This window comes from Lonchura striata, chromosome 7 (genome assembly GCF_050655825.1).
Source record: "Lonchura striata isolate lonStrDom1 chromosome 7, ASM5065582v1, whole genome shotgun sequence".
NCBI lineage: Eukaryota > Metazoa > Chordata > Aves > Passeriformes > Estrildidae > Lonchura > Lonchura striata.
The window spans coordinates 31734445-31757599 of record NC_140709.1 but is presented as its reverse complement, the minus strand read 5'-3'; the positions used below and the strand labels follow the sequence as shown (position 1 = coordinate 31757599).

Genomic DNA, 23155 nt, shown 5'->3' with positions numbered 1-23155 from the left:
ATGAATGATGGCATAGGCCTTTCCAAGCTCTGATCTTGGCATCCTAATACTTTGCTTTCTTCTTTCAATTTAGACAAATTTAGACATAAAATTTAAAAAAAATTATAACCTCCTTAATTGCTGAAACAAAAACAGACAAAAAAGAAAAATTATTATAGATACAGTAAAAGTTGTTACTCTACCTCGCCATTGAAGAAGCAGAAAATTGTAGCCACCAGCAGACCCTGTAAAATAAAGCCAAAGATTCTGCTTTAATTCACAGACATATAGGCTGCTTCAGGTGTGAGATAATTAAAGGTTTCTGATAAAATTCAGATTTAGATAGCACAGAGAATACAAGACAAATTTAAACATTATGAACTATTTCTAAAAATAGATCACTAAAAATACAGGGCCAGCTTTCTGCCACGATGTTTCTTTCCTTTGAAAATTGGAAGGTGAGTAAATGAAAATCCAGCATACTGAGAAATCAAAGACTACTGGATGAAAATCTTTAAAACCTGCAGGAACACGACCATTTCTCTTCTATTTGATTGCCATGCCAACTGCTGTGAGCTCAGGCGAGCCAGGGCTGCGTGCTGAATCCCACCTGGTAGTGCATGAGGATGTGCATCACGTAGTCGTACACCTCCTCAGCGATCTGGCCCTCGGGTCGCCATGGGAACAGCACAAACTCGATGCCAAGCAGAGGGACAAGGATCAGGGTGGCTCTCACTGCTTTCATGTACAGGTTGGACTCAGCCTTGTGGGTGTCCTTCAGCTTGGTTATGAGAACACGAACGATGTTCAGCAGGAAGAAAAGGTTCACCTGTCGGAAAAGGAAATGACACTCAGAAGGAGGTCTGAAAAAGAAATGACACTCAGAAGGAGGTCTGAAAAAGAATTCCACACGCTGGTTTGTGAGACTGGAAACCAGACAACAAAAAGTCACACTGCTTGTACAATCACACTTTGGTTATACAAGAGATATCAGATAAACATCTTTGAAAACACCTTTAAGTAACTGAGATGTGGCTGTAACTTCCAAGTATCCACACCCATTCCTTGAACTCTCTAAGCAAAGCAGTAACAAGCCACACACCTTTCTCTCTGCTGCCAGTAACAGTGCATGGGTGAAGGATTGATTATTTTCAAGTTGGTTGAGAGAAAGGATGATGCTTTTCCTTCCTTGTATTTAAATATGGTTCCTCAAAAAGCTACTTTTAATTTTTCAAACATGAATTTGGTAAACTTATAGAGAAGATAAGAATAATTTTTAAAAAACCAACAAAATGCTGCTACAAAGAACTGTATATTCCTCTAGACAAACAGTGGATTTGGCCAACAGTTGGATCTTGTATTTTTCAGCAGAGTTGCCAATGGGGCCAGCACTGAGGTGATGCTTTATATCATTCCCTTGCACTATTGAACTTGTTTGTTTCCATAGTTACTAAGGCTTTTTATTGGTTAGAAATGGTCGATCTCTGCTCCTTCAGTTTGACCAGGAAAAAAAAAATCTCAGACTGTCATTGTGAGCAAGCACAAAACGGATAGACTCACACAGGTATGTGTATGGACACACACACCCCCCCAGGGCTGAGGAACCAGAGCAAGAGCAGCCCTAGGGATGATCCCACCCCACCCTCATCTCCTGTGCAGCCCCTGGTGGAAGCTGCAGGCAGATGAGACCCTGGGAGCTCCATGCATGAGACATGACAGAGGAGCTCTGGGGAGCTGCCATGGAAGGGACAGACACAGGACCTGCTCCTATCTCTGCTTCCAGGGGATTGTCTGTCCTTGCCAACAACTAGAGACAAAAGGGGGGTAGGAGAAGAAGCTGGCAGACAGACAAATCCCTTCAAAGACACCTCAGAATTCCTGGTCTGGGAGGAGGCTCTGTCTTGCTGTAGCACAGGTGCAAGCAGGGGAAGCATTTCAGACCACGGGTGTCATTCTGTCTCCACAGCCCTGGCAGAATTCCTTCTGTCACTTCAGGCTTTCAGAATAAATAGCTGTGTGCTATTACAGCAACGTGGCCCTTTACAGATATGCGATGTTATTTATATTCTACTTACATGCTATTTAAATCATGCTAACAGGAAGCTGTTTTACATAGGAAACTACTGCATGAAGTTCTCCTGGAAGCCTCCAGCTACCTTTAAGCTTTGTTTAAACAGCCAAGGTCTTCTGATTATTTCTCAAGGGATTTATTTAGATTTTATGTAGCCCACGATCCCTATCCAACTTCCTACAGTTTGTGCAGACAATAAGTCCTTCCTCTATTTCTAAATTTAATCCTTCTCAAATCTACTTGTTCAACATGAACATGTCTCAAACACTGAGTTTTCTATCTTCATGTTTTGGTAGCATGACCAATTCCTATAAAACTGTCCTTAAGTGCTAACTGAAGATGAAAGTTGCAGCAGCCAGGCATAAATAGCAGCACCCAATGAGCTGGTCCTTTTACAATATGCACGGAGTTTTACTATTTGTTTCACCCACCAAAACTAAAATGCACAAAAATAAGCATGTAAAGAGTTTGCAAATAGCAAAAAGGGCAAACAGAAAGCTGGAGGAGGCAAAGCAGAGGGCAGAGCTGAGTAGAACAGGATGAGTGTCACTACAAGTATGTAGCACCAATTTTTGATGAATATCTCTTCTGTCAGAAAATAAGAGCAAGATCAGGATGAGCTGAATTTTTAATTAAAGTGATGAAAACAGCTCCTAGCTTTAAGTAAGGTGCTGAGTAGATTTTTACATTTAAGAAAAAGTAGGGCAGTGGAACTCCTCGCATGCACATTATCATCAAATTGACTGTGATGGTTTGGAAAAGCCCAAAGGAGCTCTGTTGTGCTAGCTGCACAATGAACACAGAATGAAATAGCAACAGCCCCACAGTGACCTGAAAACTGAACAGGGCAACTGAGCAAAAATAGAAACAAAAGCAGAGAAGGCAATCCTAGACAAAAAAAAAAAAAAAAAAAAGTGCTGGTGCCTATACTGGAAACTCAGGAGCATTTAAGTTCTAGCTTGAGAATGGCAGTGAACTGAAGCTGAGTTTCTAAGTCAATAGGGGCTGCAGTTTTTGAATTAAACTCTCCTCACGTCCCTGATATTTCTACTTTTCTCCATGCTGAGTTTGCACTAGGTAAGTATAGTAATCCTTGTAGGTTTAAATTCTGTTTCAGTTCTTCCTCAGGATGATATAAACAGACCATTCTCACTCAAGGCACTCAGACATTTTTAGATATGAGTTGGTAGCCACTGCCTGGCTTTTAATGCAGTTGCTCAGCTCCATATCTTTGCCTGCTTGGACACACCTGAGCATTCAACCTCTAAACTCCTAAGCCTGGCACCGAGTTCAGCTCAAAGTCAATAAACACGAGGACACAAAACACAAAGTGGGGAGCACCTGAACTTCCTTCTAGCACACCTTCACTCAGAAATTGCATCTGTAATGGTCTGTCAGACTGCAACACCAATACATAACACTATTACATGGATAAAGGAATATCCCTGTGACAATATTTATATAAAAAATGGCAGAGCTAGATAATCCAGAGGCATCCAAACAAACAAAACTACAAGAGCACTGGCACATCTGAAGTCTACATGGAAATCACTACTGCTTTCACTGAAGTGCAAACCAATCCCTTTTCCCTTCCTCCCTCAATTTTGATCAATATTTGTCTAGCATGCAAACTAACATCACCCTCTACTGTCTCATTCCCCCTCTGTTTCTTTAATTGTGACTGCTTAGGCAGACAGCTGTAATTTAATGGTCAGTTGAAGACAATTCCAATCAAAGTGCAACCTGTGTCTGCTCCTGTTTCTTTGGCAGAAGAACTGATCACAGTTACGTAACAACAGGGACCATAAAAGCAGCGTTGTTTTTAACTTTATGTAATTGTAGGATTTTCAGTGGTGTACAAGAGTTAAATTCCCATTGGTTTGTGCCAATTCTCCCTGGCACCCACTTGACAGTCCCCTTCACGTTCTTTGAGATCTGCTCCTGCAAATAGAAACAGTGTCTTCCCCCTCGTTATCTAATTTGCAGTTTAATGTTGGTGCTTAAATATCTACTAAAGCAGGTCATGCTTAGTAAAGTGTGGAAATTGTATCTGGCAAGCAAGCTGCTAAAGCAAATGAGGGTTCTGTTCACAAAGCCTAAACACATGCATTTAATCTAACATCTTTAGCTCTGCCTTGTCTTTTCTGAATTGAAAAAAATATCGGGTTTTTTTGCTTCTGGAAAGGAAAGTAACTCCTTTAAAGTACTTTCACATCACAGGCAAGATGTACAGTTTAATCTGTTATTCCTGCATGATTTTCAAATAGATTTACTCATTGTACTGAGGCAAGAAAAATACAAGAGAAACACTTTTAGTTGGGTAATGAGAAATATAGGAATATCAGGTGAATAAAGTTATAAATTGCAAAGAGGATGGACAAAGACACTGCCAAGACCAACCCCACAGAGATGATTATTATGCCTCCAGTAAAATCAAAGAACATTCTCAATGTGGCCTTGAATAGAAACAAGACTTGGTCATTTGGACGGATCCAGAGCATTCAAATCCCACAGGAGTCTGGCCACTTTCAGAGTGATCTTGTGGAGGCCACTGCTCAGAAGGAGAAAAAATGACCTTACATCCTAAAATGTGGTCACTTCATAGAAGATAGTACAGTCTCATAGTTTTTACACAAATTTTTACATTGCTATCTAAAGCAAATTCTAATAAAAATTATCACTCAGCTTGAAAGAGCTTTACTTAAGTGACATATCTGTGAAGAGACACAAGAACAATGGAAGCAACAACCCACCAGAAAAACCCCATTGCTTTTCTGTGAAAACAGAGTTTCATCTACTGTGTAAAGCAGAGAGAATCTAAACTGAAAGGATTTAGAACTGGGTTTAAGTTTACAGATTAGAGCACAGCAGATCCAAATACGAACAGATACAGCAGACCTGTCTGACAAGACAAGAGATTACCAGCAATAATTCACACCCAAGGGTCACAGCTCTCCATAACTTCATGGGCATTGCTCTGGCTGCCCACACAGAGGGGCTCAGGTGTGTGTCATGGTATCATCACAGTCTTCAAAAATTAAGTTCACTAGTTAATTGCACTGTGAATGAAAAAGGGAGTCACAAGAATCCCAGGATTTATACAATGGTCTTCTGGGAGAATTCCCTATACACATAATGCCCTCCAAGTTAACAGAATAACAAACAGAAATTATTTTCATAAAGTTAGGAAGGAATTTCCATAAAGGTTTTTATTCCTAATCAACTGCCTTTTGTGACCTGAAAAGCAGGGAGGAAAGTCAGCAGCCACAGACCCAGCAATTTGGCCACATACACAGTCAGGGGCTAATCACATAAGGAATACCTCTGCTAATTATGTTCATTATGTAGATAGTAGTTTAAGTGCACACCTATTTCTATTTAGCAACAAACTACTGCCTGAATTTCATAGGGTAAATCCAGTCCTAGTGCAACTGACATACAAGATTGATTTTTATCCAGTAATGTTCTCAGTTACTCATCTAGAGTTTCATTTAGTAGTGAACACTGAATAGAGCTGGCACTGACTTGGGGTGTCAGATAGAACACTGTGCTCTAAGATTTCATGGACACTCCAGAAACAGAGGAGCTGCAATACCCCAGTGGCCAAAGCAGGCAGGGCTAAATTAGTATCAGAACAGGGGCAGTCACAGGTACTGGCAGAACCATTTGCACTGGTTCTCTCACAATCACCTGCTGTGATTTCTCCCCATCCCATATTCCCACCCACAGCCAGTCCTGGCATCCAGACCCCCCTCCCTGAACCTCAGACAGTCTGGTGGCTGCTTGGCCACAGCACAGTGAGGCTTCTAGCAGGGTCCACCTGGTAGTTAGTCTGGGCATGAGAGGCATTCTCAGCTAAAGGAAGGATTTTAAACTCCCCTTCAGTACTCCAGGTAAGGTTTAGTCCTTCCTTATTGCTGGGATTTAAGTGGAATGATAATCAACACTGCAAACCCTGAGTTTCTCAAAGGACCAGAGGTACAGATCCTTAATAAGGCCAAGACTTCTTGTATCCTGTGTGTCTGAGGCACCTGCTGGGTTAAGCAACAGGCTCACAAGGGACAGTGACCTCTAAATGTTAGCTTAAGGCTCTTACCTTTGTAAGCTTGTCAAGAGCAGCCAGAAAAAAAAAAAAAAAAAAAAAAAGAAAACAAAATACTATTTGAAAAATGCTTACCAAGAGAGCAGCACAAATAGGACCATGGATGATGTAAAGCAGATGAGTATCAGAGCTGATCCAACAACTACAGAAAACAAACAGGAAAAGAAAAAAAAAGGCATTTATTAGCTTTGTTTTTGGTTTCTTCTTTACCTTAAAGAAAATATAAAAGTTTTGTAAAGCAAGCTGAAGCTACTTACTTGTCATTATAATATAAGCTTCTTGCAACAGCATGTATGCAGGCAGGGATCAGTGGAAAACCTGTGGAGAAAAAAGCCAGTATTTTCTTCATTAGTCATGCAGGAATCTTCTGTATTTTCACCTCACCCAAACTATATACCTGCAGAGAAAATAAACTAACACAAAACAATTTAAATTTTCTTTTCTTAGATTTCTTTCTGAGGGCTGTATGAAACATTATTCCCACTGACTTGCCAACAAGTCCACAGCAAGACACAGGAAAGGCAAAGCAGCTTTTCACTGTTTAGAACATCACAAGTGATCTTCTTTAACACAGATGCTGTTCAGGCTGCCACCTGCAGTAACAGCAAAGAAGGTAATAAAAAAATGGTGGTTGCATGCATGTGCACAGCTTTCACAGTATGACCAGTGGTGAGCATGTTCTCACTGGTATGAGGAGAAAGCATCAACACCTTGCTGTATTTAGAAAACAACTTTGAAATTAGACTCAGGAAATCAAGCCAAACGAAAAAAAATTAAAAAGAATAAGCAAATAAGTCATCTGGGGCCCTTGACACTCTGGTGGTGCCTGACCTTCAGGAGCTGCTGAGCACCTGTGACCTTCCAGCCACGCCTCAGCTGTGCCTGCAGTGGGACAGTGGCCCAGGTACCGAGTCACACTGAGCTGAGTGTGCCAATGCAGGGAGGCTGCCAGAGCCTTCCCTTCCACTTTGTGAATAAGCCCTTGTGCATTATCTGAAGTGAGCAGGCTTGGCTTGTTGGTTTTGATACCGATAGTACTTGAGCTCTTCAGTTACAGCCATTCTGTGTTTGCTTAGTGAACAATACAGGTCAAATGGAAGTGCTGGAAAAATAAATCCTCGGCCATCTCTAACTCACTTCTGAGCCTCCACCCTCAGCACGGCGAGACTTCTCTGAAAACAAACATTCATTCCTGAATAAACATCTTTGAGGTGAGGAACAATGAATAATTACTTCTTTAGGTCTTTTTTATAATAAGAGACTATTTATTCTATACAAAGGAGGAATCACTTCCTGACTCCAGAGATGCATAATCTCCCTGTCAGCAGAGGTACACACAACTTCCTACATTAATATTTCTAAGCTTGTTAAAACACTACAGACAAAGAACTGGGGTGTGCCACGGTCACCCAAAGCTACAGCTCAGAGAGGCAAAGGTATGGATGTTTGAAGGAGGAAGAGGCTGCATTGACCTGAAAATACACAAGGTGAAATCACATACCCCAGCCAAGGAGGTAATACCACATCAAGTGCTGCTTCTCAGCAAAAACAGCCACCACAATCAGTGTGTGCAGGTAAATGCCTTCACACAGCATCCAAAAGTAGTTGCATCCCATCAGGTACAGGTAGATGAATTGTGACACTTTGCAGCTAACCTACAGGGAATAAAAAAAAAAGCAGAGTATAACATAAATTTTTAATTTGCAGAAATCAGAGCTATATTTGCAAAGTGGAAAAAAATACCGCTCGAAATAATGGTTATTCTGTTTTCCACTATAATTGCACATTTATTTACTTTTTAAAATAGAATTTTCATGATATTACAATCCCCTACTTTATGGTGACATAAAACTAATAACTGAGTCTGGATTTTTATTATTCAAACTCGAGGACCCTGAGATCCTCCAGTGTGACAGAATGCTGTTGTGATATTTTGCCTTATTGCAAACCTTGCCACATTTAACCACTCCAAATCCTTAAATTATCTAATAGTAACCCCACAAGAAATGTACTTTGATGTGGGTAATCCCCTCTCAGTTTCCCCCATCACAACATAGAACAACCTCAGAGAACAATCCATGTTTTTAAAATGCTTATAATACTTCCAGTTTTGACCTTCTCAGAACTGCACCCTAGAGACCAAGAGCTTTCAGTAGGTTCTGGAGGAGCCAGGAATTTGTTTGTATTTAGCTTCATTCAAAATATATTCTACAGTTCAAATACCACAATGTAATTTATTGGGAAGTCTAAAATGTGAGGCTGTGAACAAGAAGCAACAACTAACTTGCAGATTTGATCACATTAAATCTTTTTTCCCTCCTTCCAATATTGCTGCCTTTTTGATTGTTCCATTTCTGCCACTTGGCTTAAAACCCAATATTGTTTTACCATTTTCTGCTACCTAACTCTCTTGATGATGAAGATTATTAGCAGCTATAGCTATCTCAGGTATGTTTTCCAGCACATTGATGATGGCTTCTAAAGGAGAAAAGGATATTTTCTTTTTACTCGATTCAGCTTCTGGAGTTTTTAAGCAAACTTCTACAGAATTAAGATTTATCTTCCATGTCTAAATAACAATAAAGCCAGAGCTAGGGATTTGTTTATGTACTTTATCTCTAGAATATTGTGTTGCAAAAATAATTTAATCTTATTTTAACTGAAGATGGCCAAGTTAAAGCTGTAAGAAACCAGAAGACAGATCCAAAACACCTCACAAAACCTTTTTTCCTGCCCTTCCTTGGTGAATTCAGCTGTCAGCCTCCCTGACACCATCTAGATTAGGCTTTCCTGCAGTTCTTTGGGGGCAAAAGCCATTCTGTGGAGCTGGGAGAAGGCGTTCAGGTAAGCTCAGTCTCACTTTTCCCATCTCACAGCCTGGCAAGTGCAGTGTCCCAGGCAGCGTGGGACATCTCTGTGCTGTACACAGCATTTCATCAGCTCTGCACTCCCACCTCTGCTGCAGCACTCGAGCCATGCACCCACCAACACCCAGGGCTGCCAAACACACTTCCACTCACTGGGTTCGTGGCAACCAATTCCTGGTTGTTGGCAACGGCCGTCAGGGAAATTATTGTTACAACAGAGTTGCAAACAAAAGAGAAAAACAGATTTTTATGCAGGGTAATCCTTTGGCAGCTCAAGCTCCTGGAAAACAGAAACAAGAACAAATGAGTACATGGGAGGACAGCTATATGTACTTGGGGACAACTCTGATATTTGGAAATGCTAGAGATCTTGATTTTACTAACAAATCCTACATCAGCCCTTTCTTCAGGTCCAGAGCAAATTTAATACAGCAAAAGGAAGAAAGGAAGTACATTACATCCAATATGCTTAATGTGAAGGACCTGCTTTGTAGTGGCCAGCTGAAAATTATTTAAATGCTGATAATCATTTTCAGAAGATTTACTTTTTTTTGGCTAGTACCTGAAGAATTTCCCAATTACCTATCAGACCTGTGCTTGATGAAGCTGTCTTACCCTGTTTCCGTTTACCCAAATCTGTTCAGATCTTTTGAGGGTAATTCCTGTTACTCATATCCTTGTCATTTTCTTTCCTTCAGCCCAAAGCTAGAGAAATAGCTAAATAAGCAAAATAATGCAAATCTTCCCCTGACTTTTGTGTATAACTAAGTTATAAACAATTGATAGGACATAATTATAAAATCCCTTAAGAACTGTATTTAATTGTGTTAATTTCCAAAGTTTGCTTTTAATCTTGCAATAAAATTAAAGAGAGAATATATTTGGAAGGACTTAAAAAAACCCAAACAAACAGAAATGCAGCTATATCACAGAATGTTGAACTTAGGTACAGCAACCTTCTCTTTTTCTACCATTCTAGAGGAAACAGGAATAACTTAGTGTAATCAAGGAGGAGGGACTGCTGCTCATTCAAGTTTTTCCAGTGAACTCCTGGGTTGCTTCAGAGGCAGCACTGAGTGAAGCCTCTGCTGCAGAGTGGCCACCCCTGCCTGTCTCCAGTTCATGGCCAGAGAGATGCAGTGCAGCTGGCTGAGACCTGGGAATGACTATCTGGGGGAGAAAATCTACACTCACACACATGCCACTGAGAGAGGTCAGAAACACTTTCAAAAAGGCAGCAGGTGGCATGTCTAAACTGTCACCCAAGGGAAAAAAATAAATCAAGTTTTCTCTTCAAATAGCACACCTGGAAGGAAAGGTAAAGGTGAGACATTGGTGATTCATTTTTAATTTCAGAGGATAGAAGGGAGACCTTTACATTTTTTCAGAGAAATGCAGACATGGAATCTGGAGCAGTATATACTGAAAACTGCTGACAGATGAAACAACAATCAAGGGGACTCAAATGAAAAAAGAACAGCCCCATAAGCCTGGCCATAGGGCAGACCTTGGCTGCATCCCTTGCAGCTCTCACAAGGGCAGTGTACAAAGCACCCACGGCTGCCTGCACTGAGCTCACAGAACTCACTGTGCAAGCCCTGGCACCAAAAACAGGGGAAGGAAAAGGAACCCCCTCTAGAAACCAGTGCTGCCATTTAACAGGCACCTACAGGAAACTTTGGCTGCCACGTGTCATTTGGCTGAAGAAAACACAAAAGAAAAAGTCGCCAAAATATGGAAAACAGGGCTGCATTTGAATTTGAGGAAAAAATATATTCCATTAGGCTCTTTAAGATTTTGAGTCTTGTTTTAATGCCCCAAAAGGATAAAATTTAATTATTATAATATGCAGGGTCTTACATTCTTTGAAAATATATTTTTCTATGGGTTTTTTTTTTTCCCCTGTATGCTTTATATATGAAAAGAAAGACAATGCTAGATTCCAGCGAAGGGCTTTGTGTAAACAAGCCCTGAAAAACTCTGGAATTCTGTCTGCTTATTGTTAAGACTCAAGGCTCAGGCAAGGAAGAGCACGTACAGCTAATGGGGCCATCTCTCCGGGTCATCCCGCAGCTGTTCCTGTTGAATATTCAAACACACCCATCCCCACCCACCTCCACCCATGCATGAAAGGATTGAAAGGATCACCGGACAAGAAACAGAAAGCAAGACTGATGACATTTAAAAACTAAGACTGTTTTTGGTAATAAAAAGATTTTTCCTAAGCTTCCCCACCCTCTATCTTCTGTTATCCTTCCTATAGTTCTTTTTTCTGACTGTTTTTCTTAATGACACAATATCCTTTAATCACTTAATTCTCATGTTTATGATCTAAGTATATTTGAATGACCAGCCCCTCAATTAAACTATATGCAGTAAAATAAAAACAGACTTCCTACTAAATTACTTATTTTCCTTCTTTTTTTTTTTTTTTTCCTGACTCCTGTGTATCTTGGGAGTTAGGGGAAAATTAATTTCTCCAAAAGAAAAAAGGGTGACATTTTCAAAAGCCCCTAAGTGGGTTTGAGATCTCAGTTTTTAAGGCATTTCAATACTGCAAACCTCAACCAGCAAGATCCATGTAAGCACCTAAGGGGAATTATCTGTTCAGATGACATTCACTGAGTGACTTAGGTAGCTCTGTCTCCATAACAATCCAATTACCAGTGCTTTGCCCACTCTAACACAGTGCTGCTCTCCTTTGTGAATGCTGTCATGGGATTTGATGTGACACTTGATCAAGAACTCCTTTGTTTCAGGTAGGTTTGCTTGTTTTTTGGTTTTTTTTTTTTTGGCTACTTTGGTTTTTTTGGGAGAGGTGGGGGCATCTTTGAAACTGTAGCTGCCCTTTATCCTAAATCACTTTATCCTAAATTTGAAGTATTCTCTTGCCTCATTTTTCATTCTTTATGAAAACCATACAATTATTTTAACACTTGCATCATGTGCATTATCTCAAGCATGTAGCAATGAGAAAGCAGAGACACTGCACAAAGTTACTTTTATGTCTCACAGATGAGTTTTCAGAGACATTCAGAGTTCCAAGTTTATGACCAATTTCTGTTAAACCAAGAACTCCAATGCACTTGGGGAACACAAATCACAAACTGGACAAGTATTTCCAAGGAGAAAATTTTCTGGAGAAGAAACAAAAATTAAAATGCAAACACAAAATGCAGAAAAATCTTAGTCCTAAAAAATAATTCAAATCCCAAACAGTTGATATTTCCTTTGGGGAAAAGTTCTAGTCAAATCTAAAGGTATCAGGAATCCAGCAAATGTTGTCTGGAAACTGTCAGTTGACTTACAGATTAAATGTTTTGGAAATGACAAATTCAAAGACACCCCCCACAATAGAAAAAAAGAAGTCCACCTGTTAAAGCTATGAATAATTATCCAAGCCTTAGCTGATATATAATACATCCTGGTATTAATTTAGGTCCTTAAATACCCTTCTGCTACTAAAAATACTTTAGAGGAACTGTACATCCCAAGAGAACAGCTTGCAAAGGACTTTCTTTAGCTTCCTTTGAATTTTGTAATTTCCTTTTATATCCCAGCATAACCACAGTCCAGAAAATGTGGTTTGTGGGTCTGGATTCATTCCACATGGTTCTCTGAGGAAGGATAATCCTGCTCCCAGAGAAGAAGAAAATCCCTGGATGGTTAGACAAACATGACACAGGATGGCAGCACAGCAGATCACCTGCTTTTGCACTAAGTGCCACGAGCAAAGATGAAATTACTTTGGTTTTCATATTATGGTATAGAAAAATCATGCTTGACTCTCTGTGAACTTATAAAATCATATCTTACTCCAAATCTTTTTTTTCCCCTGCGTTAAAGCACTTTTCCTGTCACATTAAGTATCTAGTCTGCTAAAATTTGTGACGTTTATTGCAACAGTACTGACCACTTTTATGCAAAATCAAAGTTCTTACAAGGACTCAGAGCCATTTCACACATTGGTTTTGTGAAAGGAAAGTGAATTTGGAAAGGAGAAGCATTGTTTTTACAGATCATACAAAAATAAATTGATTGAAAAACAATTATATGAGTTTTCCTCATGAAACGGGATCAGAAAAAGCTGAAATGTCATCTTGCATTTTCAAAGGAAAGGCTACAAAGTTGAAAGACTCCTGTTTGTTGGAGATTTGCAGAAATGCTGTGGAAGCCTGGGGAATAATGAACAGCTAAAGTGGAAGCACTGCTTTCAGACATGTAACTAAAAAGAACTTTTTTTTTTTTTAATCAGCTATCAGCTGCCTCCACCTAATCAAAGCCCACAGCACAAGAAAAGCAGCATCCACTGGCAGGGTATCTGCTATTGCTATTTAAATGTCAGGAGGAAATGGAGTGAGGCAGCAGGGTAGGGGAGCAGGAGAGTGTGAGGAGCAGATGTGCAGTGCCAAGGAGAAGGTGTTTATGAAATGATTAAACCAGGCTGACAAGGGCAGCCCAGGCTGGGCATGGCAGCAGCTGGCACAGGGAACAACTCGTCTTTCTCAGCTCTGCCCATGTGGCCACACTCCTGGGTTCACCTTTCCACCAGCCTCAGCAGCTTCTTAGAGAAAAAGAAAAGGAGTCTTTCATAAGGAAGAAAAGTTCACCAAATATGAAGTAATGGGATTAATTTTAAAAGGCCTCTGTATTGTATTATATTATATTATGAGCTGTTGGGAAAGTGGTCATACACTGCTCAGACTTCCTTTCATGAAGGTGACATAACTGTTAGTCAGCAGATGACAAGCCTGTCCTACACAATACTGTGAATCAAAAAATGGGATTATTTTTACTATTTCCATTTCTACTGTAGCTCTTAGCCCTACTTCCCTTACAGTTGTCATATTTTGTGAGTACCACTTTGGAATGTTACTGTACCTATCAAATGTCACCACTATTTTGGTTTCCACTTGATCTTTAGTTCAGCTGATGCTTGGCATAACACAGGATCACAGAACATCCAGGCTTGGAAGAGACCTACCAGGATTATTGTGTCCAATTCCCAGTATCCACACTGCAATTTATCACTGAAGAAATCCAGCCATCACAAACCCAAAATGAACAAACATTTTCCCATTTCCTATTTTTAATATATTCTACAGGTTTTGGGTTGCAGGTTTTGGGTTGCAGGTTTTTTTTAGATTCCTGAGAAAAGAAATTTCCATTTTTGTTACAATATGAAGTCCAATGGCAAACCTATATACTGGCTTTCTTCACCTTCCTGCTCCATCTAATTTTATTTGGATGGCTGGTGTTCCAAAGCACTGAAACCAGGATTAGGGCAAACACTGGGATTTGATGAAGGATTTTAAATATACTTACTTAAAATAAAAGAATATGCCAAGAGAAATCAGAAGTGATGCAATTGAAAGCCCATGTCCAATGATGGCCAAGTAATACAAGTTCAGAGCAGTCTGCAAAACAAAGCCAAGTGATTCAGACTGAGCTACTGCTGATAAATCACATATTTATACCCCTCTTCTTGCAGTTAGAGTGACTATAATACTAATAAGGGAAGAAAAACAAAAGAAAACAAAACCATTTCAGGTAATGATGGAACAAGTCCAGAATCCTGCCAAACATCATCCTATTAAAATCTCTCTCCATAGGAAATGCAGCAGATTAATTGAAGTAATCACTAAAATTCACCTCTTACCAGCTAAAACACCAAGTTTCCAATATACAGTGCTTTGGTTTTTTTCCTGTGTATTTGTCTAAGTCTGCCTGAGTTCCTGTACTGGGTGCATTGCTGTCTGAGGCTTGATTCCTCTCTTAAAGCACGTGCCTACTGTATGAATTTATGTAATTTTTTCTCCACAGATTTTTTTTTTCTCAGCATTTAAAGATACTTCCTTCAAAGTGAGCTATGAATATGGTACTGGAAATTCAATTTTTATTGACAATTTCAGGAAGGGCATGAAAGAAAAATGATAATGACTCAAAAATAGTGAAGACTATTATGTAACATAGTAATAATTATGCTTCAATATTATGTTATGTTAAATAAGCCTACTGCCAATTATGGAATTATGAAAATCTGGATAGATACAAGAGGTAAAAAAAGGAACTGATGATTTAATATTTGGAATATGTTCATGTTATCATTAATTCTTGTACCTAATATATTAATTAACTGATTACTTTTATCAGAAAGTAACAAATCTTTGCTTTCAGTCATGGAGTCTCTTGCAAAAAACCTTTGCTGCATTAAATGTAAGGTTATCATTTGGCACACAAGGAAATGAAGATTTTCAAGTTGAACCTTATACTCTCACAATAAAGACAAGTATTTGGGTTCTATAGGGAGAGTTAGAGCAAACATCCAAATACTTACATACTGCAAACTCTGTGTGTGCCCTGAACTTATCATTCCAAGTTAGGGCAGAGTAATTGCAGCTTGTTACATATACCATATACTGACTTTTGAGATTAAAAAAAAAAAAAAGATAAAAAGATTACAGGTAAAGCTTTAAGTAGGTTGTAAGATGACACAAAGGGGACTTGATGTGTGTTAGAAATTTTCAAATTACATTTTTTTTAAATGAGATAGCTTCCTTAAAAAAAAAATCAATGCAATAGGTATAAATTGAACTTATTGTGAAATTTGGCAAGTGAAAAATTTTAAGGTGAGAAAAATCAAGCATTACCCCAAATGCTAAAATTTGAGATGTAGAAATGACAACAGGCATTCTATGAGAGGTCCATATCCTGTTATCGCCCCCTCACTCAGTGGCCAGCCTGGGCAGAGGTGCATTTTAAGGATCTAGAGGTTGCTCCACAATTTAGAACAGGCACCAAAGCGTGGTGCAGCAGGGAGCAGTGCTGAGGGCAGCAGCAGAGAGAATTAACAGTGCAGGAGAGCCCCAGGCACTGAGTGCAGTGTCCCACCCACTGCCAGGCACGGCGGGGAGACCACGCTGCTCAGCAGAGCAGCACACAAGTGCAGCAAGGCTTTCTTTGGAGCTCTTATTCCATACAGTGCCTTACTTCAGATTTGTGACAGAGTGTAAATATGCTGGCAAAGCAGCCTGAGGGAAACTACCTCATTATTAATAAAGAGGGATTCCCATAGATCTGCTCTTTCTGAATAATATCCTCCATTCCCAGCCAGATATTCACAAGAACCAAGGGATTATGACAATTCTGCTAATAGAATTAAACTGCCATTAGCAAAATCAAAGTCTCATGCTTTGAGAAAAAGCAATAATAAAGTGCCTTATCATCTGTAACCATCTTTTGCCCAATATGGTTTTTAGGTAAGGCATTCAAAAGCAATGGTTGCAGGCAGTTGGATACTATTACAGGTCAGATTTCTTGACATAGTCTGCTACTACTGAGCCCTTCAACATGAGGTCTAAATTAATTTACATCCTGTCCTGGTCTGTGGTTTGTATTCCTGGTTCTTGAGAATTTACAGTCTCCATTTACTGTTTGTTCCCATGACTGAATGTTTCATAAACATAAGAAATATTAGTGGACACAGAGCTGGGGAATGGGGCAAAATATGCAATTATGCCACATATCACATATCAATTAACTCTAAGAGGTCATTTAGATATTTTGTTTTTCTTTTTCTAAATCTTTTAATGGATGGGCATGTTCAAGATAAACTGAAGTCTGTAAAAAGAGCATCTATACATAGACCCGCACAAGTACAGAGCCTACTTTTGATACATAGAAACTTGTAAAGATTCTCAGGTCAGTTTCTTGACATGGGTACCATGCACACATTCTTCTCCTACCTTCACCTTTTCATGTGTATAGATATTGCACTGGGTGTAGTTTGTCCAGGTCCTGTTGCTTTCTGGGTGTCTGAACCAATTTCCATTTGGATCACAGATCTTTGTAACTTTTTCTGAATCAAAGTTGATGGAATGAAAAACAATAGAAGAAAAGTGAAAGAAAAACACAACAGTCAGCACTGAAATTCTCTTTCCTCACGCCAAATATTTAATAAAGATTGGCAAACAATTGACAGCTTTATTAATATGACTAGAGAGACTTTGCTTGTTACTATGAATTCTGAGAAACTTGAGGCCGTTGCTTTTGCTTGGCAAGGGCAACCGATGATGTGATTTTCCTTAAGAAAACAAATAGATCTTCCCTGTCCAATCCATTAAATATCATAATACATGGAACTAGCTCTTAGGGAAGTACCAGATGAAGTGACAAGAATATTTAAATGTCTTGCTTAACATCCAAGATGGAAACCGAAGCCTAACATCCTACCACTATAAATTAGTATTGGACAGGCAGGAAAACATAAATAGCAAAACTGCTCAAGAAACAAACTGAAAAATTGCTGGAAACACAATGATTTCCATCATCAAAAAGAGGCATGACAAGACCCTGGGAAATACAAAGAAATCCATGACATTTTCTACATGCTCACAAAGCTTAACCCACGGAAACAGATAATTATTCAAAGTGGGAGACGCTCTATGTCAACCTCAACTGTTAAATTAAGGTAAAGGAGTAAGTCATATTTCTGCTTGTCTGTCAGAAAAGCTGATCTCTAAGAGGAAAAAAGTGTGATCTAACTTCAATTCCTGCTCCCTAATCTACAGAATTCCTCAGGGATGCATTTCAGAAAAGAAAACAAGTAACTTGTCAGTTTTCTATGTGAAAAAAAGAAAATGCAAATAATGAGTCTTGAGTTTCTGAAATCCTGAGGCACTAATGATTTGAGTGAGGCAAACAAGAGACATCAAGCCCCCAGACTCTCATTTCAGTGAGAAATAGGCTGATGTAGAATCAATGCACTCATACCTGATGGGTTGAAATCCTGAAAGTAGTCAGGACAACGCTGCACCGACACGGTTCCAGCAGCAACATCACTCCAGCACAACCAGCCATCCCAGGTCCTGTTGCAGTAAGGACCTGCAAACAGAGAGAGACCTGGGAATAAAATAACTCCTGCTTCAAAATAGTCTTTCAAAGGTAAGATGTAGGACTGGGTAAGGTAGGTGTGCAGCAATGGGGAAAAAAAGAGAAAAGATTTAGCAGTGGTTAATTAAAACTTCACTTAACAGAGACAGTTCCTTATACATACATTTCTTTGAACACATTTCAAAATCTTTTCTCCTTTACCTTGAAATGGCCTACATCTATAACTGGCAAACCTCAGATCTAGAACATGGTGAGCAAAATCCCCTAAATCAATTCATACTCAATAGTGTACCTTAAGCAAAGACCCTCACTCTTTCAAAGATGGCTTTACTGAATTTATTTCTATTTTGGATGCACACCAAGCCTGTACATATGTTTGCTCACTCACAGAAAACACAGTGGTATCCCAGAAGCCACGAGAAATCCTGGCTGAGAGGCTGCAGCAGCCACTGTGGACAAACATTTCCCTAAGTGCCCCAGGAACAGGGAATCCAGTGTCCCTCAAGAGCCTGTTCCAATGTCTCATTGCTCACACACATTCCAACATCTAAATAATCCTCCCTTGAGAATGAGCTGGCATTTTACAAACAGCTTCTTTCCCAAAAGGCACACAGAATGACTCTGTGCCTCCCTACAGATTTCAAGATGTTTTTATTATCTCACTTCGGTTTTCTTTTAAAGGCTGATTAATGTCCCCATCTCAAAGGCTTCAGCTCTCAAATGTCATGTAATTCCTCCTCATCTGAAGATTTTCCAATTTGTCCCTGTCCTTCTGAAGCTGTGAAGCTCCCTTATGCTGAGGGCATGAGCTTACACTGCCATACTTTATTTCTGACATCCAGGCACTCCAAAGAATCATTTCAGAAGAGAAAAATCTCTTTGTAGAAGAACACAATCACCTTTCCTTGCCTCAAAAGCCACTCAGCATTTACAGAAGCTCCCAAGTGAATACAGCAACAGGTGGAGTGGCTGAGGCCAGCTCTGGGTGACTTATCAGGAAAAGCAGCAATGACACCAGCACAACCCTCAGAGAAGGGAAACTGTGGATTGAGATGCTTCAAATTTTTAAAGGCAGATGTGACCAGGCAGACAGAGGTATAAAAAGAGCTTGAAATGGCATAAGGTAGTAAGATTAATTAGTAGTAATTTTTTAATATACATATCTACTTCAATTGACATTTTCTTAGTTCATCAGAAAGAAAAGCTTTCTATTACATCTGAAGTGGTGCTATGGGCAGATAGTATAACATATTACTTCATGCATCCCAAAGTGATGGTTATAAAAAATTGGGAAAATATTGTTACAACCTGAGAAATAACTGCTAGCAAGATAAAAAATTAATATAACTACAGGACCCTGAATTACTGTAATAATATCTGTTGACCACTTGCATTAGTAAAACCTCATGAGAAAGCAATCTCTACCTTCTTTCTTGTGAATAGGGTCTTGCATAATCTTCTGGTAGCATTCATACTGTGCTGTCATTATTTTATTCCGTGTAACACTCAGCTGGGCTAAGTCCATTGTGGAGTTCTGGTGTCCCTCAGCTGGAGAAGCAGTGGCAAAAAACTGAGAGGAAAAACACTTATTTTAGCAAACCACAAGTACAAGCTCCAACATGAACTTTTTCAACATCAATCTTTTCAAATATTGCACTTTACATATATTTTTACTGAAAGAGAGTGATCTTCCAATCTTATTACTGGCAATATGATTTTATGTTTTTCTGGCAATTCTTACTACTGAAGATAAGATGTTGACAAACATCTTCAGTAAAGAAGATTTAAACTTCTCCTGAATGAGCATTGGGTAGGAACAATTGGCAAGATTTGTAAATAAGAATGGCAACATGCATAGAAAGCACTGAGACAGTCAGAACCATAGGAACAGCTTTTTATAAAACCCAGTGAAATATATCAAAGTTTAGTGTAAAAGACATTTCAGTCAGGCCTAAAATGATCCTTTATAAAAAAAGACCTTCCATATATTTTATGCACTGAAGCATTTAGCTTGTCTAGAGTTATTTGGTTTCTCTGCAATCTGGTGAACCATAAAGTCAACCCTCAGAATAGAGAATGTTATTCAAAAGACAAGACATACACTTTGATCACAATTAAAATTGAAAATGAAAACATCTTAGGAAAGTTAATCTTGACCAAAAGCTGAACCTTTTAAGTGCATTTTTAATAGTAATTAAATATTCTGTGGGAAGCTACTAAGCTTCACAGAAAAGCAAAGCTGCAGATTGAAATACTGTCCCACTTTTGTACAAGGGATGAAATGAAAAGTTCTGAGGATGCCTCTGGATCTCAGTTGTCTCCTCCTCCTCTTCCTGGGGTCTGCAGGGCACTGCCTCTGTGTCACTTGTCCACCACTACTGTTCTGAGCCAGCAGAGAATATGCTGGATTCAGCAGAGGTAAAAACTATTTCTGCTCCTTTGCCAAAGGAATTTAACAGATAACAGAAGATAGACAAAGATCCTCTTGTGCAGAAGGTACATTTGATCACAAGATTAGCTCTTTCTGTGCTTCCATATTAATAATTTCTATGGTACTCTGCACAGGGTTGTACTGGAAGTGATTTTAAAAATTCATAAGACTCACCATAGTAACCAATAAGAAGAGCAGCAAAAATGTGATCCAGATTTTTGTCATTTTCATATCTAGTGCAGTCAATCTTATGTTGTAGCTGAATGAACTCAAACTGCAATGGAAAAAAAAAAAAACAGAAAAAAATTAGGAATTAATGAAAACCAACACTGATAAAATACTTTCATATTTTACTTCTGAACTAAAATAAATTGATGGAGGTGCTCTCCATTTCTATGCACACAGTGATGCCATGTGACATACACAGGGATGCACCAAAACAAGGCACTGGGTTCCTCAGCACGGAGTTCCAGCAGCAGGATTTTCCTGCTCTGCTGCCTCCACTGCCTCAACCAACAGTGCAGAGGGTTTGTACCCTGGCACAAGCCCACAGCAAACAGCCCCAGACACAAACTGCACTCTGGCATCTCTGCCCTTGGGAGGAACAGCCAACTGCAGGTCGGTTCCCTCAAACACACTCAGACTTTCAAACACACACATTTATTTCCCATTTTCTTCAGACCTCCTGATATTTAATTTTGCCACTTCTGGAATGACTGATCTAGTGAGAAGCCACTTCATCCTGAACTTCCAGCTTTGCAAGGATGATAGTAGCAATCTTATCTTCAGTAGCAAGAATTCATTGTGAGCTGTAAAATAGTTTCTGTATAGAATCTGTAGTTTCTTTATCTGTCATTGGAAGAAAACACAAATACACAAGCCAACTATAACCACCTTACACTGCAGATTCTTCTTGGAATTAATTCTTGAATTGAAAAATTCACCCAAATCATAAAATATACACAATTATTTATGAAGCACATAGACCATCTAGCTAGTGTAACCCTGCTGTGACAGCTGCCTCTGGAAGGAAGGGAAATGTCAAAGAGTTTGTCTTTTAATATTTCAGTGTCCTGAGGTATCCTGAGAAGATCACAAAGCTGAGCCTGGAACTGAGATAAGAGTTTTTCTTCTGATTGCATCATGGCAAACGACCTCTGCATACTCAGTTATTACAACTAAACCACACTTCAAAAATCCAAGTATCTCACTGCAGCAGCATTAATGAAGCTATTTCCAGCTAAAATAAAAGCAATAACATGTGGATGAGTTTAGCTCCCTGGTACAGATGAATTCACTCCAGCTCTCACACTGTGATTTAAGACACAATCTTTGCATACCCAAAATCCCCACCCAGCTCAGAGATCCCACTGGCAGAGAATCCAGAGGGCTGTGGGTGCTGTGCCACACACAGACCTGCATCCTGAGCCAAGCCACCTTCCCCCTCACATCAGCCCTGCTCTCAGCTCTGGGAGTTTTCTCTTCCAGCAGTGATGTGCTGTGAGAGAATGGGGGATAACAAACAATTGCCTGTACACTGGCAGGCAGAGATTATGGCACAAAAAGCTCATTTCACCCATGTCCCAGTCACAAAAAGCAAACATTCAACATCAAACTTTTCTGCTTTTACGCTGGGACTGGGTCCTCCTAATACAGCTGTAGTACAATGAACTTGTAGGACATATTAACTACTAAATATGAAATCACTGCTGCAAAGACAAGAAATATATTGTAAAATCAGCTGTGCCTATTTAACCCAGACTAAAGTTGTACCCATAACCTTCCTTCTATTTTTGCCAGTGGCATGCAATCCTGGAGCACTGCTGCAAATTATACAGGTGAGGCTCTGAAATTCAAATCTGAAGGATCTTAAAACACTTAGAGAGGAATACCAATTAGCACATATGAAATATATCCTTGGTTTGAGCTACTATTGCCTGGAATATCCACATGATTAGAACTAAAATGAATAGATAACTTTAAAGATCTTGATCTGCTAGCTAAAGAAAAATTTAAATACCTTTGTGCAGTGACTAAGGCTTGACTAAAACCAGATATCTAAGATATATTTAAATTAACAGAAGGGCAAGATGAGTTCAATTCTGCATGACAACCAGGGGCAAGTGTGATTAATTCAAACTTATCACATGTTTCATTCATTTACAGCTGTGTCTGTTTTCCTAGGGGAAAAAACCCTGACCTTCTAAGGAAATTTGAATTAATAACTTACTGTAAAGTTATTCAATAATATTTTCACTCCCAAGTATGACAAAGCACATCTGTGCAGGGTTAAAACCCACACATGATGCACACAGGACAAGCTAAGAGATGAACCAAGCAGAACATAGCAACCACAATTTAGTGTATGTTTTTCTATATGTGTATACAAGAGCTCAAAATAATTTTCTCTACAATAGTTCCAAAAATCCTTATGCTAAAACAAACGTTGCATGAAAAATTTAAAATGCATGTTTGTATATTGCTCTCACTTAGCCTTGCTTATTTTAATTTATCTAGAAGATACAACATCATCTAAACAAAGATAGAAATTATCTGCTTTGATTCAGAGTCCAAGTTTATTTCTGTTTCACAACATCAAAAGTCATCCCTTAACTCAGTTCCTTTAATGGTCCAACTCTTTTTATGCCTAGTAGTTTTGTAGACATTTCCTATCAACTGCTCCAGTATCTGCTGCTAAATTATTAAGTCTTCCCAGGAGATAAAATGTTAAGTCAAGCCTATAATGCACTCTATGCTTTTCACTCCTTTCTCTCAGTTGCTAGAATATAGAGAGAAACAAACCCCAACAACCT

General features: G+C 39.2%; 1 protein-coding gene across 8 annotated transcripts in view; it reads right to left on the bottom strand.

Annotated features, from left to right (window-relative positions):
• CALCRL (calcitonin receptor like receptor) overlaps window positions 1–23155 on the bottom strand; it is a 64720-nt gene that overhangs the window by 9657 nt on the left and 31908 nt on the right. For 5 of the 8 annotated variants that reach the window (XM_085585323.1, XM_077785154.2, XM_021540938.4 and 2 more), the window contains exons 2-12: window positions 20517–20616; window positions 19337–19481; window positions 17792–17902; window positions 16765–16877; window positions 14345–14436; window positions 9173–9299; window positions 7654–7807; window positions 6410–6470; window positions 6228–6294; window positions 590–808; window positions 183–224 (exon numbers count right to left, since the gene is read on the bottom strand). In XM_085585323.1, the coding sequence (XP_085441449.1) occupies window positions 183–224; window positions 590–808; window positions 6228–6294; window positions 6410–6470; window positions 7654–7807; window positions 9173–9299; window positions 14345–14436; window positions 16765–16877; window positions 17792–17902; window positions 19337–19481; window positions 20517–20573 (1188 nt within the window). In that variant the 5' untranslated portion in view covers window positions 20574–20616. The remainder of the gene's footprint in view (window positions 1–182; window positions 225–589; window positions 809–6227; window positions 6295–6409; window positions 6471–7653; window positions 7808–9172; window positions 9300–14344; window positions 14437–16764; window positions 16878–17791; window positions 17903–19336; window positions 19482–20516; window positions 20617–23155) is intronic. The other 3 variants (XM_085585324.1, XM_085585325.1, XM_085585321.1) reach the window with 1 other exon arrangement.